General features: G+C 46.0%; 1 protein-coding gene across 2 annotated transcripts; it reads right to left on the reverse strand.

Annotated features, from left to right (window-relative positions):
* Positions 1-1833: 1833 nt before the first annotated feature.
* LOC143512753 (uncharacterized) lies at positions 1834-20248 on the reverse strand. Of its 2 annotated transcripts, XM_077003416.1 has the most exons (7): positions 19954-20248; positions 16331-19565; positions 12733-12961; positions 10245-10286; positions 6519-6718; positions 4569-4635; positions 1834-4302 (listed from the first exon to the last, which is right to left on the reverse strand). In XM_077003416.1, the coding sequence occupies exons 3-7, from the start codon at positions 12779-12781 to the stop codon at positions 4205-4207; spliced, it is 456 nt and encodes a 151-aa protein (XP_076859531.1). In that variant the 5' UTR covers positions 12782-12961; positions 16331-19565; positions 19954-20248; the 3' UTR covers positions 1834-4204. The 2 variants fall into 2 exon arrangements, with proteins under 2 accessions (XP_076859531.1, XP_076859538.1); XM_077003423.1 differs by lacking the exons at positions 16331-19565; positions 19954-20248 and having other exon boundaries at positions 12733-13336.
* Between the last annotated feature and the right edge of the window lie 385 nt (positions 20249-20633).

Raw genomic sequence — 20633 nt, forward strand, 5'->3', positions numbered from 1 at the left:
GGTTGTACTAAGCTGGGACAGGTGTGTATGTTTGGACAGGTGTGTAAGTTTGGACAGGTGTGTACGTTTGGACATGTGTGTAAGTTTGGACATGTGTGTAAGTTTGGACTTGTGTGTAAGTTTGGACATGTGTGTACGTTTGGACATGTGTGTAAGTTTGGACAGGTGTGTAATTTTGGACAGGTGTGTAAGTTTGGACATGTGTGTAAGTTTGGACAGGTGTGTAAGCTTGGACAGGTGTGTACGTTTGGACAAGTGTGTAAGTTTGGACATGTGTGTAAGTTTGGACAGGTGTGTAAGTTTGGACTTGTGTGTACGTTTGGACAGGTGTGTAAGCTTGGACAGGTAGAGACATTGGAGACACTGATTAACAAACGTAACGGTCTTGTTGAAATGTAGCAACAGACTATAAGGAGTACAAAAAATATCAGCAGTAAAGTATCCTGTGTGTAATGTCCAAATGTCTGGAGTTCAACAGCTAAAATAGTGTGTGTGATCGCCTGTGCATAGAAGCCTTTCTGAATTTATGACTTCTACAACGCATCCCTTATGGTAGGAGTGTAAAGAGATGATATTTGGGGTGAGAGGATGTTTGGGGTGACTCGTGTCTTTGATGATGCTGTATGTTCTTCTGACCCGATTCTTCTGGTGTGGTAAGTGTCCTCCAGTGACGACAACGTCATCACTGCTGTGCGGGCCTCTGCAGATCCGTTCCCTAAGCAGACTGTGAAGCTGCTCCACAGTTCCCCTATAGAATCGCTTGAAGATTTTAGCTTTCTACAAACTTCTCCTATCTCAGGAAGCACAAACAATGCTCTGGTTTCTTTAGCAGACACCTCACCTGTGTGTATGTGTGTGTGTGTGTGTGTGTGTGTGTGTGTGTGTGTGTGTGTGTCCACCAGATCTGTCACCCCCATTCTCTACACCGTCTCATCATCTACAGTGATCAGTCTTTGGACACGTTGAAGCATCAGTGAAATTGATTATGCTGGTGTTGGTCTGGGATGCTGTATGGTGGCATATGAGAAGGAAATAGAACATGAGGCTCAGCTCACAGTCCTGTGTTTATGGTTCGAGTGCTGCCATTGAGATAAGTGACAGGCTCTTCTGAAACACGATGTTGTTGATCTTAAAACAGGTGGGCACTGTGGCTTGTGCAAAAGATGTGGTGTGCCTGCAAGGACACCAGCCGTCTCTAACGAGCACGTCGCAAGCTCCTGCCAGGCGCTCTACGAGGGTTTATCCGCCTCAGGGTCCTGCTGGCGTCTGCGGAGGAGAGCGTGAGCCATCAGGGTCCTCAGCCATGTACCCACAATGCCTTTCCAGAGAGGTCTAAACACACATGGCTGCCCAGAGGACTGAGGCTGACTAACAGAGGCAGGTGTCTAAACTCCGTTTGTCTTTGGCCCTACACTGTGCTGATCTAGCAGCTGGAAGGTGACACTTGGCGTCAGTCCGCACACACAGCCAGCTTCACCTTATTTCCTTCGTTTGTATGTGTGATAGACACACAGCCTCCCTGTTTCTGAAGGAGGAAAATGGACAGATGTTGATGATTTGCACTTTATTCATGCCTCAAGTTTCGAATCTGAAATGATGACAGTTCTTCTGTCAAACTCTCTCTCTCTCTGTCTCACTCACTCTTTCCATCTCTCTCTCTCTCAGGATTCTTGTTCACCAGGGCGTGCTCTTATGATGTATGTTCCCAAAGCCAGTCATTAGTCACACACACACATGCACACACACACATGCACACACACACACACACACACACACACACACACACACACACACACACGCGCACACACACACACACACACACACACGCACACACACACACACGCGCACACACACACACACACACACACGCACACGCACACGCACACGCACACGCACACGCACAAACTCAAATGCATCCTGGAAATCCACACTCTGTGTTTCACCCACAAAGACAAAGAATTACAATATCTCTTCCTGAATCCACCTTTTCCCTTCCAAACTGCGGTGACTCACTCTCTCCTGCTGCCTGGTTATGCTGTTGACCTTGCAGTAAAGATGGAAGTAGCTACTCAGTTCTTACAGAGGACCCTTCATTACACTCTCCTCTTTCTGACATTTGACAAGTGTGGGAACTGGGGGAAGCTTCAGGACTGCCTCGTTCGATATGTGTGCAACACAGCATCAAGGTTTTTAATCAGCCAGTAAAGTAAAAGTAATCCTTGAGTTACATTTGAACACTTCATGCCTTTTCAATCACATGAGATTGAAAAACGGTTACTTCTGTTTCTGGTGTCATAACAGTTTACGCAGCATTAGAGAACAAACCACCTCCTTCCTCTTCTAGCGCTGATGTTGCTGTGTGCCGTGTGCTGTGTGGAGGATGGAGTCAGCCCAGGGGTCAGCCCAGGGGTCAGCCCAGGGGTCAGCCCAGGGGTCAGCCCAGGGGTCAGCCCAGAGTTCACAGAGTCCTGCGGAAGAGTGCCAGTGCGGGACGGGCAGGCCGGAGCACACTCAGGCGCGTTGGGGAGAGGGAATGACTGGAAGCAACTTCTCATCATGGTTCAGCATGGCTGACAGGACGCTGGAGGGAACAGGAGGGTGAGCAAGTCTGGGCCACACTCTGTGTCATAGCACTGAAGGCTCGTGCACACACTCATCCACACGCAGAAATACACTGGAGGTTGGTAGTGCTTGACTTCGTTATTACTTCAAGCCAAGATCCTAACTACACACTTGGATAACTGGTCCTTATGTAATGATTATATTTATGCACTACATTTGCATATTATACGCCATGGTTAGGGAGGATCATTTCATAATCTGCTAGGGAGGATCATTTAAAGGAATCTGTTCAAAAGCTTCACTTGTTCTGCCAACTTTGGGCCAAGAAGCTTTTTGGGAAACATTCCCTCATTCTGCTGTGGGCCGCTAATCTTGGGAGAGTTTTGTGAAAACAGAGTCAGGCTTCACTAGCTCGACTGGAACAAGCCCAACGCTGCTGAGTCGACGTTAATCAGCAGCTACACGAGACAAACAGCCTGACATGGTTCTGGGGAGGAGAGGAGCATGCTGGGAATGGAACCAGAGCTTGTCTGAGAGTAAAAGAGACAGACAGACAGAGTTAGATAGATAGATAGATAGATAGATAGATAGATAGATAGATAGATAGATAGATAGATAGATAGATAGATAGATAGATAGATAGATAGATAGATAGATAGATAGATAGATAGATAGAAACCAATTGTAATGTGCTGCACGAGCATGAGTTGCAACAGTATCAATTGACTTATTTTTATGAAATGATAGTGGTCAATGGTTTATATATTATTCACTAACATCAAGAAGAAACTAGCTAAAAGTGATCATCACTTTGCAATAACAAGCACCCAATTCAGTTCACACAGACCTATGAAAACTGACTGACTGCTGACTTAGGATCAGTCATCGCATTCCACATCATCAAACGTACATTGGGAGCCTGGTCCCAGATCTGCCCTGCTATTATGAGACAAATTGACATGTATGCAGCCAAGTTACAGCTTGCAGAGAAAAATAAATAAATCAACCGTCACTTGTCAGGAGCAAGACGCACACGTCAGCCCAAATCAGACACACCTTACCAGCTCACGGCAAGGACGCAGCATCGGTGCTCCTAACAGGGCCAGTAGGAACGGTGCTGAAGTGATCACTGCTCCCAGCAACAGTGTGCTGGCACAGATCATGCAGCTGGAGGAGGAATCTGCCTCTGTGTGTCCCACATGCTGGAACTGACATGTCTGACAGTGTCGATACACCCGCTTATTCTACAGCTTCTGCAGCCTGGGCGCGGGCCTGATCTATGCTGATCTATGATCTTCTGCCGACCTCCTAACAACCCACCAACAGCTGCAGACGCTGGCCTCATTAACACCCCGGCCACGTGGGCTGCTGACAGGACGCCTGCCAGTGGCGTCCGTCCAAGGAAGAAGGGGTCGGCCCAAAGAGGGTGGGATCCACCCAAGGAGGACTGGGTCCCTTTGGAATTCGGTTCTCCCAATATTTTCCCTCTCAATTCTGCCCCGGGGTTTTTTTTTCCTTGCCACTGTTGCCTCCGGCTTGCTCATTAGGGAGCTGGGCTCATGCGTTTGTAAAGCTGCTTTGCAAAGGTGTGACAGTTTGTGGTGCTTCATCCATAAACTTGACTTGACTTGACTGGCTGCTGTCACTGGTTCCATGTAGCACTATGGCATTGCAGTCTGAACAGGTAAACGTGTGAGATTTTAAACATCCACGACCTCATTCCTCTGTCTCCATAACCACCTAAAAGCCACAGAAACAGCGGAGTAGTTTCAACAACAATCCCAGAAAATAGACACAGACATTACTTACATCACATAACAAACTGAATATACCCACACTGAGATAAACCAAAGTAATAAACAATTATGCAATTACCGGTAGGTTTATCCCACAGTGGAAAAATGAGATCACACAAGATCTTATTTTTTGTAGAAACAAAAACAATATTTTTAATGATTATGTCTTTCTCCTTCTTTTGTCCTGTGAGGAATTCATAGGAAAAATACCTCTCACTGCAAATGAACCCGTCACGCTTCCTTGGCTGTCAGTCCGCCATAATTGTAGAACAGCATCCTTGTAAGATCAAAGCAGTCCTGTGTTACTGAGATGAAAAACGCTGCTCGCTGCCCCAGGCAGTGTGCACATCACAGACCTTGCTCAATTAGGTTTTTTTAATGTCATTTTCTCCCAATTGAGTGGAAAATTCCAGCCCACTAGCTAAATCTCCCTAAATCACATAGCTACCAGCCAGTCCCTGCATCTTTTAAATGATCACATATCATTGCAGGACAGCTGAATGCACTGACCAGTTCCATGTACCTAACCTAAAAGACAGCATGATTGGCCAGCATTGCACCTATATAGTTGCTTGTGGCAATTAAGCTATCCTTCCCATCAGGGAGCAGGTCTGACAAGCATCCGGCTGATGATGGAGCTAAAGCAGACTGCTGCACCAGGGCGTTCACATGATCTGCTCCAGTGGGCCACCGACCGGTGGGTCCACCGATGTTGTCAACGGTGTGTCAACTACCTGAGGATTAGGGCTATGAAGGCAGAAAGGTCTGAGGTTCTCCTCGTTCTGACGTGGGAGATTCGGCCTGGAGTCGGCACTGGTGGAACTGGGACATGACCAGTAATATGTACATCTGTACTGGAATCAAAGAGAACCAGTGATATGTACATCTGTACTGGAATCAAAGAGAACCAGTGATATGTACATCTGTACTGGAATCAAAGAAAACCAGTGATATGTACATCTGTACTGGAATCAAAGAAAACCAGTGATATGTACATCTGTACTGGAATCAAAGAGAACCAGTGATATGTACATCTGTACTGGAATCAAAGAAAACCAGTGCATCTATAATCTCTTACTGAGGGCACTTGGGCACAGATGAGCATAATCATCTTGAGGCCTCAATTGAGAAGATCACACTTTGTATTCGGTCATCAGGTCTGTTACATGGAAACACCATGAGCCATTTCCTGTAGTGTGAACACTCTGCACTATATCTACACTCCTGACTCATAACAGGAGTTGAACCTGACATTAAGGCCTTAGCACAAGGGGAAGCCCAAGTCTATAAAGAATGTGTTAATACAGTAGAGCCACCTGGGGAATCAAACCCATGGCTTTGGTTACACTGATCTGAGGTCAGTAACACAGTTCATTTTAATTAGTATGGTAGAGGAGTTGGGTTGAGATTGACCACAGGCCACCATTGGATGGACAACGCAAAGCACTGCAAAAAACCCAAACAACCATTAAATGCCCCCTCTATCCAAGGTTCTCAGTGCATGGATGCCAGGACCGATATATGAAAAGTAACTGACCACAGAAGTCACACCTGATTCATTTTGCCCCAGCTAGTGGGAGCATTGGGATGTCTGGATTTGGTTTCAATGTGGGATGAAGAGCTAGTCTAAATAATTTGAGCATGTCACAATCAAAGAAGGGATGATGTAAATACTGTTTTTATCATGTTTTGGGAGTCTGTATTTGAACTGAGCTGTTCAAACACACCCCTTCCAATGTCCTGTTAATTTCTGAGAAGGAGTTATGCCATATGACCACAATGCTTAGGGCTCACAGTGGCCTGTATAAACTCTGCTTCAGTACTCCAGACAGTGACTGCACATGTAAAAAAGTGGGGGGCTGTTAGGACATGGCACCAGTTTGAATGTTGACGACCTGCCCATAGTTACTAGCTGTCCCTAGGTCAGCCGGGTTCTGCCCTGTGCTTCACACCTGTCGACCTCGTGAAACTCCTGAGAGCAGAAGGAGTTTGGAAGACCTCTCCCTGTACAAAGACAACTCGTCCACTTCACAGAAGAATAAAATAATGGACGCTGAAATAGCAATAATGGAAGGTCAAAGTTCTGTATAGTGTACAATAGTTTTAGTTTCATGCTGTCCCCTTGTGTCTTGGGCAGGGTGTTAGAAAAGAAACCCTCACCTGAGCTCGCTGACTGGAGGAAATGACACTCCACAGGTACGAGGCAGGAAACAGCCCCTGGGCACCGACACTTTCCGCCCCGAATTCCAGAACATGAAAGAACCCCTTTGTCATCTCTGTTGAAGGTAATGATAACAGCAGGAGATCACGGGGCAGTAGAATTCTTCTCCTCTGCAATTTAGCCCCAAGTTGAAGTGACCCTTAAAACAACAAACAACAAACCAAAACAAAAAAACAGGCTTATAATAATAATAATAATAATAATAATAATAATAATAATAATAATAAGGGAGGAGACAGGTAAGAATAGGTAGGAAGAGATGTATTATGGCTAAGAGAAAGAGAGAGAGAAAGAGAGAGAGAGTGAGATCTAGGCAGATAAGGGAAGAGGGTCAGGAACCAGAGAGAGAGAGAGAGAGAAAGAAAGAAAGAGTCAGGAACAATGTCTTAATCACTGACATTAACAAGCAGTCCAGATCACAGCTGTAGATTTACTAATCATAAACAGTAGCGATATAATAGCTTTTTAATTAAGGACATCATGTTTTCTGTGGGCTGCTGTATCTTATGTTACCGGCCACATTGTTGCTTTTGATTGGACCTTTCCTTTAAATCTCAAAGGCAAGCTGAAATGAGGGGGGGGGGGGGGTGGAGTTGGGGGGAGGGAGGGTGGATTCCTGCTCCTGGCTCCCGGCTCTGAACGCAGAGGGATCTGATAAGCAGCTAGGCTTCTCAGACACCCCTATGCCGTGTGGAGTGGCGTGGACCATGGCGTGTAAGAGGATGGAGGCCTGGGTGGTAATGGGGAGCAGATAATTGGGCAGGGCACAGTCATGTGGGACACGATAATACAACCACACAAAGGCATGGGTGGGACAAGACCTTGCAAGGCCTGGGAATCACGCACCCCTCCCTCTGAATCGGAGGCATTCCAAGTGTGTATTATGTTGAGGAACGATAGAGTCACCTCTTTCCAACCACACACACACACACACACACACACACACACACACACACACACACAACAGTGCCAGACTGGGCCACTGATTCACCCATATCCATCATGGTATCATCTTGTCTGCTGAAATGTTATCTGGTGACTCTTTGTGTAACATCAAGACAACAAGTTCCGTCTTTAATCATAGCTGGTAGTGTCACCTATAACCATATAAAATAAAGATCACACACTTTGATGTTATATCAGAGCATCATATCAACTTAAGACAGTGTGTCTCACTTAAAAAAAACATAATGGCATAATGAAATATAAAGCAAGATTTAAAACAGCCAATGGACAGACTGTGAAGGCCACGCTATGCTATAGTGTAGTGACAATGTGGTCGGTAATGACACACTGCACCTGTGCAAACCCCCAGCGGCCCTATACAGCTCAGAGAGAAGGAAAAGCCTTCATGAACCTGAGATGTGGTACAGCCAAGAAAGGATCCTGGTCCAAAAAGCTGTCCAGACCGGATGTTTGTTAAGTCCCAAATATGGCACTTTTTTCACATCAGAACGTATCTTCATTCAGGATTGCCATGAGTTTCCAAAGTTAAAAAAAAGGTTTTTTTATCTTCTGTAAGGATTGAGAAAAGCATATAATATTGGTAGCATGAATAAAATATTGGTAGCATGTATAAAATATTGGTAGCTTGTATAAGATATTGGTAGCATGTGTAAAATATTGGTAGCATGTGTAAAATATTGGTAGCATGTGTAAGATATTGGTAGTGTGTGTAAGATATTGGTAGTGTGTGTAATTGGGTGACTAACGGCCCACACTGAGGCCCTGCACAGGAGCCGAGGGGAACATCAGTGCAGATGAAGCACTCAGGGAGATATGGTAACACATTTGCACAACAACAACCACTCACACACACACACACACACACACACACACACACACACTCCCAAGAGGAGGAGTGGAGAGCAGAGAAGAGCCACATGCCTTTAGATGACCTCTGACCCCCCAGTGGCAGAGAGGAGTGACCTGCTGTCCCATTGATTTACATACTAACAGGGAAACACATGTGCACATATGCATGCGCGCGCACACACACACACACACACACACACACACACACACACACACAAACACACACACACAAACACACACACGCACACACACATGCACAGATACACACGCCGTGAAGTACAAAGAATAGACATAAGGACAGCTGAAGGCTCTAGGTGAGTTGCAGTATGTGTGTGTGTGTGTGTGTGTGTGTGTGTGTGTGTGTGTGTGTGTGTTCTCCTGCTGATGCATATGGCCTGTATTTACACTAGAGTCACCTTTGGGAGTGAGGTCTGTTAGGAAACACAGTAGAGACAGAAGTCTCAGGGTGTGTTTTTAATGACTAAGGGCTTTCAGCCTCCCCACGAGCTCATACCCTAAAGCCAAGCAATGTCTCCCTCCCTGCTGACACCCAAAGCCAAGCTTTTGTATCACTTATATCCCAGCAGGCCTGAACCTCCTGGCTCAGGCACCGGCCTCCTCTCTGCAGGACTCTGGCCCTCTGAGAAGATCCACCCCTTCAGATGGGATCTTCTCAAGCACACATTCATCCATACGTATGTTGTGGAATAACACTGGATATCTTTGTATCTCCATGAGAGTTCACTTTTTTAAGAGGACAGGCATGCCATTATTAAGTTTCCAAACAATGCAAATTGAGTCAGTGCTTGCTGAAATACACTGAAACCTCAGAGTCTCTTGTCAGTTGTAACTGTGAGAATACTGGTCTATGTTCAGTTATAAATGCTGGTCTGTGTTCAGTTGTAAATGCTGGTCTATGTTCAGTTGTAAATGCTGGTCTATGTTCAGTTGTAACTGTGAGAATGCTGGTCTATGTTCAGTTGTAAATGCTGGTCTATGTTCAGTTGTAACTGTGAGAATGCTGGTCTATGTTCAGTTGTAAATGCTGGTCTGTGTTCAGTTGTAACTGTGAGAATGCTGATCTATGTTCAGTTGTAAATGCTGGTCTATATTCAGTTGTAAATGCTGGTCTGTGTTCAGTTGTAACTGTGAGAATGCTGGTCTATGTTCAGTGTTTGTGCTTAAACATGTCCAGTATGAGTGTATGCTACATCTGCTCTATAAGTGTGGATGCTGTGATACGTCCTTTGGCTTTGCAATTTTTTCAAGTTTGACCTTGAGCCCTGTGCTAGCCAAATCTCTCAAACACACACACACACACACACACACACACACACACACACACACACACACACACACACACACACACACACACACACACACACACACACACACACACACACACACACACAAGCACTTTTGGGATTGTGTGTGTATGTCCGTCACTCTGCCGTGCTTAACTAGGATGAGTCTTTGAAAAACTTTGGACAGGTTCAGAACCGAAGGGTCCGGGGGGTTTTTGTAGTTTTGATCCATTCATATCTGAGTGCACGGCAATGAAGTGTGGAGAGCTTCTCCTCACACACACTCCTTCTCCTCACACACACTCCTTCTCCTCACACACACTCCAACCCAGCAAAGAGAATAAGTGATAACATGGGAAAGAAAGACTCTTGCTGCCTGAGTCACCTGCTGTGTGGTGAATTATTAAAGGACGGGTCTTGTTTTTGTTCTTCTGTGTGTGTGTGTGTGTGTGTGTGTGTGTGTGTGTGTGTGTGTGTGTGTGTGTGTGTGTGTGTGCACCTAGCTTCCTTCAGATCTTAAGGACATCTCCTAGAAAACTGGCGTACCTGAGGAAGCCTCTTTCTCCATGGAAACCATTGTCTTGGGATCTAGAGAAAAAGAAATGCAGCTGTGAGTGATGTCAGATGGGTATAAATGAGGAGAATGCCTCTACATTCCTGCCCAAATCAGGGGGGCGTTGGTCAAGCATTTTTGCATTTTTCAATAACAAAAATAGCAAGCATCCACACTGCATTGAATGGCTGACCTCAGTAGCTATTATATATACAGACGTTCTCTACTCCTAAATCACAAATACCTTTTTGGCAAAGACAATGACATTTGTGATGGGAAGCAAACCTCTGACAGGCTCATGCTAACTACAGTCAATCCAACGTTTAATTGGAGATGTGGAGTGGACTGTCCAGAGTGTTAGTTAACAGGACATAACTGTACTGAGCATAACACACAGAACAGAGCTGAGTTCTGGGTCTATGTCCTAATTCTATGTTCTATGCTTATCAAACAGTTGATGACTGGGGGTGGGATATACAGATACAACTCTAAAGCTAAGCTTCAGATTGGTGGGTTGTCCATCAATGAAAGAGGGCCTGTATTTTTGTTGTTACTCCTGGCCACCATTTTGAAAGTGACATTTAACTGCCCTAATGTCTTTTGACACGAGCATTAGCACTCACTCCAGGCTGCCTAACCGTGGCGGTCAACGCCTCTGCCCAGCACTGTACGATGCTCCACGTGCCAGGGCCGGTCAAAAGCGTTTGGACGAAATACCAGCCTTGCCAGAAATGTGCTGAGCACTGCCGGTGCAGTACTGCACAGCCTCAGAAGTAAAAAGGGCACGACCTCGTCACCCGGCGCTCATGCTAAGCTGCGAGCTGGACGAGAGGGCGACTCCGGATTTAGGCCTTGCTTGGGACGCAAAACCCGGATGCTCACGACAACAAAGCAAGTGCCATTCTTGAGGAGAGAAAGCACAAATCTCCCTTTGCAGCCAAGAGGCCACGGCGTCAGTTGCAAGATAACAACCCGCAAAGTACATATGAGCATAGCTAGCATTCACAAAGGCAGAGAGGAAAAGGATCCGAGCTGTGTGTGTACAATTGTTTACAGATACATACTAGGGTCTTTAACAAGAACAAATAAACATCACTGCCAGAAAACCGTCAACTCACTGGGGGAGACTCTGGATCTGTTACAGGTTTAATAAAGTTTTTATGGTTAAGCTGAACAAAACTCAGATCTGATCCACAGGCTGAATAGTTATTTAATGGGTTCCAATCCTGTCAGCCGCCGGAGTAATTTGTGGTTTATCCTTTTTGGTTTGTGGCTTTGAAAGAGCATGTGTGGACAGGTCAGTCTAGCAGCACATGAATGGTCTCTCTCACTCTCTCTCCTCTCTCTCTTCTCTCTCCCCTGGGAGATGCAGTAGGAGGAAAAGCCTCCCTGTCAAGTAAAGAACCAGTTGTCCTAAGAGTCCAAGCAGTCCGAGGCGTGTGGAGTGAGGCGCTCGGACAGCCTCTCCCCGAGACCATGACGCTGGCTTGGGAGAAGTGCCATGTTGCTGTTCTTCACTTCAAAGCCTACTAATGGCTCATAATTTACAAGCTCTTAAGCTCACGAGCTGGACACCCCACCCCCACACCCCAATGTTGTAAGTGGTCATTACTCATGACCCTGTCATCTCTGCGCTCTCACCTCCATTCACACACACATTCACACACACACACACACACACACACACACACACACACACACACACACACACACACACACACACACACACACACATACGCAAGACAGAGAGGCTGACAGATCCCAGGGCTGCTGGAGTGTGTGTGTGTGTGTGTGTGTGTGTGTGTGTGTGTGTGTGTACAAGTTACTTGCTGATGTGGCCTCCCAAAGCAGGAACACAGTCACAATCGGAGGGCTAGGTGATGTCACCCCATCTACATCCTTAACCAAATGTGTTAACACTGGCATGTATTCAACGCTTGATGCCAGGCAGGATTCTACGTAACAACTGGGCTGACTGGAACGGAAGATTATTCCATCTGGCTGGAACCCATTTGTGAAAGTTCTTCTGCGAGATAAAATTGGAAGACTAATGTTGCATCATAACCTTGTGTGGCATGCAGATATTCTAACGTGGGTTCCAGAAGCGCTACTCTGCCTTCGCCTGCAGACTTCAGACATGGAAGAAGCTTCATATCAGAACTGGGCATGTTAGGGTTAGAGTCGCTAAACAAAATACACTAAACAACAGCTGGGACCAAAAGACCATACAGGATTGGCAATTCTAAAATTCTTCCTCTGTGCCACCCATTTTAATGATTTAGCTGTGTCCCAGATTATTGGATCCTGATAGATGCCTTAACTATTAATCATGTCTTGATTCCTGCTGTATAAGTCAGTTTGTTAAGATGTGAAGATCACATCTGATTCTGGAGTTTTCACCCTAGATTTTAGTAAACATACACTAAACATTCTAACCTACATTCAAAGATCCTGTCTGATGTCCCTACCAGTGACCCTCACCAGTTTGACCCTCCTGGGACACCATATCTGACTTAATCTCCAGAGGCATGGTGCAGATGTGGTCTGGCTGCTAGTGGAGGTGCGTGGGGACGAGGGAGCAGGTGGACAGGCCGGACGGGGACGCTGATTGACGACTCCTTTCATCCTTGTCTAGAGGAGTCTCAGCCTCTGGTGCTTTTGTGTGATCTGGGGCCAAACTGTGTCCACACCAGAGTGGCAGTGAAAGAGTCTGTTGATGACATAGAGAAGCAGCTATCACGGGCGGCCTGAGTCTGGGGGAAACTCAAAGGCACCTGATCGATAGCACAACTGAAGAATTTAATCCTACTGAATCATATTGAGACTGGTGTGTCTGTGGAGTCGCTTGTGAATGACCACCAGAGACATTTCTGTAAGAGAGGGAAAGCAAAGCTATATTGTAGCTCCGTATTCTTCTAAAGCCCAACATGTGAGATACAGTAAGGACTACAGTTACATATGTGATACAGTAAGGGCTACATCTACATGTGAGATACAGCAAGAACTAAAATTACATGTGAGATATAGTAAAGACTACAGTTACATGTGAGATACAGTAAGAACTACAGTAGAGCTGAAACGATTCTTCGAGTAACTCGAGTAATTCGATTACAAAAATTACTCGAGGCAAATTCGTTGCCTCGAGGCTTCGTTTAATTTATGTCACCATCTATTTTAAATGTTTCTACTGTCGTATCAATCCCGCTTTGTACTACTGCGCAGCTACGGTATCATTGTTTTACACGGACTGTTATAACTGACGCACAGGTTTAAGGCGGCGTGATTTGTTTTGATGGAAATGGCGGAAAATGAAGATAGCGGTGTCCGTAAAAAGGCTAAAATGTCAAAAGTGTGGGACCATTTTTCGCTGCGCAAGGAGGACAACGTAGTGCGGTGTATTTACTGTAAAACAGACCTGGCCTACCATAACAGTACTTCCTCAATACTTCAGCACCTAAACCGAAAGCATCCGCACGTGAACTGCGCTTCTCCAAGCGGTTTAGGAGCCTCTCCAAGTTATGTTTATGATTATAACTGATATAAAGACTAGTGCTTGTTATAATGTACAGTAGTTATAATTATATATAGCACGTGTTATGAGTCGATAGTGACTAGACATAATAAGTAGCAAGACAGCAAATGATCTCACTCATGTAATTTATCATCTCATCTCCCTCCAAACACACACACACACGGACATAATTTGGGGGGGAGGGGACATGTCCCCCCCCACTTTTTCAAAAGCCGGTTTTGGTCCCCCCCAGTTTTTACAGTTAAAACCAAATATTTAAATAGCGACGAAGCCATGTCCCCCCCACTTTTTAACGGTTAAAAAACAAATATTTAAATAGCGACGAATCTAGCGCTAGGACCATGCAGAAAACGACTTCTCCGAGCTCCGCTCTGGTATGCCCTGATATCGCAACCCTGGCGCGCGCAGGCGCCCCCCTCCTCGTGTCACTTAAAGGGCTAAGACACCTTGAGTGGCCAAGTGTCTGTCCGTTAGGGAATTCACCGTGAGCAATAGTAGTCGCTACAGTATCTCCTGAAATTACGTTTGTGTAGCTGCGCTGTATTATTTGTAAATTTATTTGTTACCGTAATACAAGCGAACTGTTCAGTCAGACAGCTATTTGTTGTGAAACGAAATACCATTACAATTTCCAAGCATTTTAAAGTAGGCTACGTTAGTCAAAATTCCAGCACTTTTCAAGCGTGGAACACAAAGCAACATTAAAATTGGTCAGGTAAATGTTCCTTCCCCTGTTTTTGAGGGGTGTTTCTTTACACTACCACATACCGTTACGGAGAACACTGCAAAAAATGACTTGTAAAACGCACCGGCGTAGGGGAGGGGCACGCAAGGCACGCACTGCGAACACAGGTGGGCCCCGCCTTAGGACGAGTTTGTTGTTTAGTCATCCTCCTGGGTGATGTTAATGTTTTCCCCCACGCTTAAGCCTGGTTTATACTTGAGGGTCTGCGCGGCGAAAATGACGTAATCGCTGTGGCTCCGCCCGTGCGCGGGCCTCGCGCGCTGTCGATTCGCGAGGTCGTGCACCTCTCGAATTTTGTAACTTCGCACGCGCCGCGCTTCAGCGCGATGAACAAAGTCATGTTTGCAGGGTTCATACACCTTAACAAGGTGGAATTAAAGCATTTGTACATCACTTTCAAGGTCCATTTCAATATTTCCCAGCACGTTAAACTTAGTTAAATATTTATACATATACTCGAAATTATTCGCTTTTAATCAAATTATTTAATGGTTGTTTATTTTCAAAACGCCCAATCTTAACGTCTTCACGTTCTCTCATGTTTCGTCCTGGAATTACAAGAGGCTCGTATTTGTTAACGTATGGTTTCGGACAACACTGCAAAGCCATATTTACACTGCAGTGACGCTCGCAACGCTCGCGAAAGTATAAACGCCTACACCGCTCGCGCAGGGTCGCGCGCTGCGGTCGCTCGCGAGATTTTAGCTCACGCACGGGCCTACTCATTGCCTCCTTGCGGCAAGAAGAAAGCAAAAATATATATTTTTACTAGGGAAAATAAAAATAGTAACGCACAGTTACTTGGATAAGTAACTTTAATCTGATTACTGGACTGGAAATAGTAGCGTGTTATATTACTCGTTACCGAAAAAAGTGGTAAGGTTAGAGTAACGCGTTACTAAGTAACGCGTTACTGACATAACTGCACGTCAGATACATTACTACAGTTGCATGTGAGATATAATAATAATAGAATTTTATTTATAAGTGCCTTTCAAGACACACAAGGACACTTTACAAGGGAATAAGCAACACGAGTTTATATAAAACTAAAAAGGATTAGAATAAATCACCAACAATTTAAAATAAATCATTAAATAACTAAAAACATTAGAAAGAAGCAGCAGATGAGAAAAGAGACACACACATACACACATATACATAAACATACACATGTGAACCTACATATTTAGGAAGGCAATACTAAAAAGGTAAGTTTTTAAAAGCTTCTTAAAAGTAGTTAGGAATGTACATGTGTGGAGGTACAGCGGGACGGAGTGATATAGTGAAGACTAAAGTTACACATCAGATACATTAAAGACTACAGTTGCATGTGAGATGCTAATGACAAGTGATGGCATGGATGCTTGAAATCTATGTTAGACTGACAAGTTTATTTGAACCTGTCTTTGTAGCAGCACTGTAATAACAGTAGTAATCTTAAAAATAATACTAGTCATCATGAGGAAAGACTGTAGTGCTGTTGTGTGACCTGCCTAATGGGGCCTTTCTACACGGCCACATGTTCCCTTAGCGCACAGCCCCAGTGTGTCATGATTTAGGGGAGACGCTTTAGCATGTGTGAACATGCTACTAACAGTAATTTGCTTGCTACACTAGTGGAGTTTGTGCAAAGAACACACACACACACACACACACACACACACACACACACACACACACACACACACACACACACACACACACACACACACACACACACACACACACACACACACACACACACACACACACACACACACACACACACACACACAGACCAGTAGGATGCTCTTTCATACTCATCACACAGCACTGCTGCCTCAGTCATGGTGACATGGACGTGAACCTGGACCCTCCCTCCTCTGATCACATGGTCTGGAGTCACGGTGGGTGTCGGTGTCACTGGGGGGTGATGTAAAGATTCATTTATTCCCTAATAACATCTGAGAACATCAGTATTTTACAGACCAGCAGTGAAGAAGCTATTAAAACAGCTCACTTTAAAACAGTATGCTATGCTGTCCATCACTGGGTTAATTTAGAGTCCCAGAAGTCCTAAACTGGGTCTAATTCTGGGAATTACACACAACTGCTGCCTTTAATGGTAATCCAGGACTGTGAAACACACCTGAAACACACACTCCCCCCCCCCCTCTCTCTCTCTCTCTCTCTCTCTCTCTCTCTCTCTCCATAAACCTGCTCAGACCAAACAAGTGGTAAAGAGGTCATTAGCAGAGCGTCGGGCTGGCTGTACCATGGCGTCCAACCACCCGGAAGGGACAGGAACTCTGACCCCTGGCTTGTGGTTTTAATTACTGAACAGGTCTTAACAATGACCTTAAGCTGTTGGCAGACCTGCTGCCGTGTTTCAGCATCAGAAATGTGCTGTGTTCTCGAAAAAAACACAACAAAAGGCAAAGACCCCAGAAATAAATGTGCTGTGGTTTAATAATTTATAGATCATCCAAACAAATTTAGTCCCCAATTTTACAATCTACTCTGGTCTCCATGAGCAGAGAGAAAATGTCAAGATCAATGTGTTTTCTCTCTCTCTCTCTCTCTCTCTCTCTCTCTCTCTCTCTCTCTCTCTCTCTCACACACACACACGCACACACACACACACACACACACACCCTCCCCCTCACACACACACACCTCACACACACACACTCACACACGTACACACACACACACACGTACACACACACACACACACACACACACACACACACACCCCTTTAGCCCCACTTACACCAGCAGCCTGTAATTCTGGAGACGCTGGAGGCTGTGTCCACCCAGTCCTGCTCACTGCAGCCCACATTCCTGCATCTCCACGCTGCTCTCAGACACACAGCTCCACACACAGCAACAAAGCTCAGGCACTTCACATAGTGTCCGTCTGTACAACTTAATGAGTCAAGTGTGTGTGTGTGTTTTAATCCAACAGTCCTTCAGTAAACACCTTCAAATCACAGCACTGATTTCAGGAGACCATCAGTACTAATGAAGGAGGCAAAACGAACTTGAATATACACTGTCTGAATTAGTAGAGCCACTGTGAGCGAACCTCTTCTGTTAAAGCAGGTTCACTTTAAAGGCCATTGATGCCTACTTGACCCTTGAGGTCAATGGTCCTTATGAGACTGCAGCGATAGGAATGGTGTGTCCAGTACGTTGGCTGCAGGATGAACTACGTGTTCCACTCTTCAACTTATCCCCCCCTTGGCTTGGCCTCTTAAACCCACTGTCCCGCTTCTGCAAGCGTCCCGCTGGGCTAAAGGAGAAGGTCAGATGACCAGCTGTGCTCTGTCAGCTAGGAAGGCAGAGTTCCTACCTCAATGAGAATGAGAACGTGGAAGCCTACAGCTGAGTGCTGACCACAGAGCCGTCCCCCGGGGAAAAACGTAGAGGCCCTCGGCCCTGGGGCTGTGTGCTTTTACACAAGGCAGACGGATGAAAACACCATACATCCCTCCATTGCTTCCTTTCTGCTGACTTTTTTCTTACTTTTTACTGTTTGCTCTTTGCTTTTATGACTTACAGGAATACTTTGGCCAACAAATGCTAACATGGCTAGTGAGAACCAGCTTAGCATGATCTGTTCACCTCTTTTGGCTGAAAGATTCCTTTGAAGGTCCCAAGCTACAGAATCAGGCCCGGTACAAATTCCCGCCAAGCTGAAGAATATATGTGTGTGTAGGTTTGTATGTGTGTGTGTGTGTGTGTGTGTGTGTGTGTGTGTGTATGTGAGAGAGGGGGGGTGAGACAGAGAGTCAGAGAGAGAGGGAAAGAGAGAGAGGGAGAGAGAGAGGGGGAGAGGGAGAGAGAGAGGGAGAGAGATAGATAGATAGAGAGAGAGAGAGAGAGAGAGAGAGACCCCGTGCAGCACATGCATGCTGTAAAGAGCCTGCCCTAACATCTAACAGATGTGTGTTGGCTTGGCGTCCTCCAGCCGCGTGGGTCTGTTTGGCCATGAGGTTGGTGCAGCAGCTCCAGGGTCTCCAGCAAAAACCCCAAATCCTAATCTACTGTCCTGGATTAAGCAGCACTGCTGTTGTACTAACAGGCTGATATGTGAATCAGTCAGTGTACTGCTTTCTCTCTCTCTCACTCATTCACTAATACACACACACACACACACACACACACACTCACAAACCCTATAAAATCTTGATCTTGTAATAAAAAGGAAGGAGCTTTTGAAAGAGGTCAAACCCTAAAACAACTGCTAACATACAAAATTATGCCCTTCGTTTCCTGAAAAAAGATTTTCTGACCTCAAAGAGAAACAGAAGGAGCAACTCTCTTCTCTTCCTCGACGTGTCAGAGGACAACCAATATCCAGCAGAGTAAATCAGGCCCAGGTCAGTTTTGTAAAAGTTCCTAAATCAGCGACATCTGAGGGAGCAGACACATTCTTTTTGCAGTGTCACCCCTGATCCCGCCCTGGTACCGCCCTGATGCTGTCCTGGTACCACCCTGATGATGCCCTGGTACCGCCCTGATGCTGTCCTGGTACCACCCTGATGATGCACTAGTACCGCCCTGATGATGTACTAGTACCACCCTGGTACCGCCCTGATCCCGCTCTGCAACCGCTCCAATCCTGCCCTGGTGCCGCCCTGGTCCCGGCACACGGCACACTCCACAGGAACCTCAGAGTGAGAGCAGAGGTGCTTTTCAGGCAGGAGGCTGCCGTTTAGCTGCAAGATCATACACACACACACACTCACACACACACACACACACACACGTGTGGAACAAGACCATATTTGGTAAGTTTAAGTTCTCAATATTATTATGCAACTTGGTAACATGAGAGAGGAAGAGAGAGAGAGATGTAGAGAGAGACAGAGAGAGAGAGAGAGAGAGGGAGAGAGAGACAGAGATTTGCATTATTCTGTAAGAAAAACCAAACCCCATCAGTGTGTCCTCCCTGTTGTGGTTCAAACCTCCCAGCATGGTCAAAGCCAAGACTAAGTCCTGAATCAAGATCAGCTTTGCCTTTGCCTTATATCATGTGAACGTCTCCCTCTGCCGTGATAGATTTTGAACAGATGGAATTCAGTCATAATCATTAACAAACCCCCTTCCCCAAAGCCCCCCCCCCCCCCCCCAAGCCCCCCCCCCGGAGGCCGTCAGCCCCCTCACGCATATCACAGTTTCACAGTCCAGCTTCAGTTATATTAAAACGTCAAATGCAATCCATACAATAAAGCAGAGGGACCCTGTTATTGCAAACACCCTCAGCAAACACGTAGTGTGTGTGTACACGCTTTTGCATGCTTTTCAGAGGAATTCAAAGCAACTTTTCAAGAATTCACAGAAACCTTGCAGGGATGTTAGAAGAATCCTAACCATCTCATTTCTTCACACTGACACAGGGCCCGGGAGACAATGAGAGTGCTATACTGCTGCTCACCCCGGCTCTGGTCCGGACAGAGGTCAGCGTTGTTGCCATGGCGGAGCAGATCCTACAGCCTCTGCAGAGCAAACATTCCTCAGTGCTGTGGTAGATGTCCCAGAGATCTCCGAGCGAGACGGGCAGTGATGTCCAGGCTGGAGGAGGATTGGTGAGGTGAGGTATTGGTTGCAGTGTCAAAGGTCATGATAGGTTACGTTTCAAACACTAAAGGAGAGAAGGACAGGTCAACGGGGCAGTCTCCTCCATAGCGAGCGCTCTTCAGTTTGTGCTTTGACCTTTGGCTGTGCTGCGTAAGAACCCAGCTACGAGTGTATGAGAGGCTCATGTTTGAAAGATTCCAAGAATCCAAGTTAATCTGATGCTGTGTGTGTGTGTGTGTGTGTGTGTGTGTGTGTGTGTGTGTGTGTGTGTGTGTGTGTGTGTGTGTGTGTGTGTGTGTGTGTGTGTGTGCGCGCGCGCGTGTGTGTCCTACAGATCCTAAATATAGTGCACACACTTGAGATAACAATGCAGCCAAAAGGCCAATCTTAGCTCATTCTTAAAAATGTCCCGTGTGTGTCATCCCTCGCGGGACTTAACCGTTGCTCTCCGAACCCTTTCTGCAGGACAGCCGGCTTGAGCAGCCAGCTTCCGACACCGACGATCATATCCAGGCCTGGAGAGGCTGGGGGAGCAGG

The sequence above is a fragment of the Brachyhypopomus gauderio genome, chromosome 1 (genome assembly GCF_052324685.1).
Source record: "Brachyhypopomus gauderio isolate BG-103 chromosome 1, BGAUD_0.2, whole genome shotgun sequence".
In the NCBI taxonomy this organism is placed as follows: domain Eukaryota; kingdom Metazoa; phylum Chordata; class Actinopteri; order Gymnotiformes; family Hypopomidae; genus Brachyhypopomus; species Brachyhypopomus gauderio.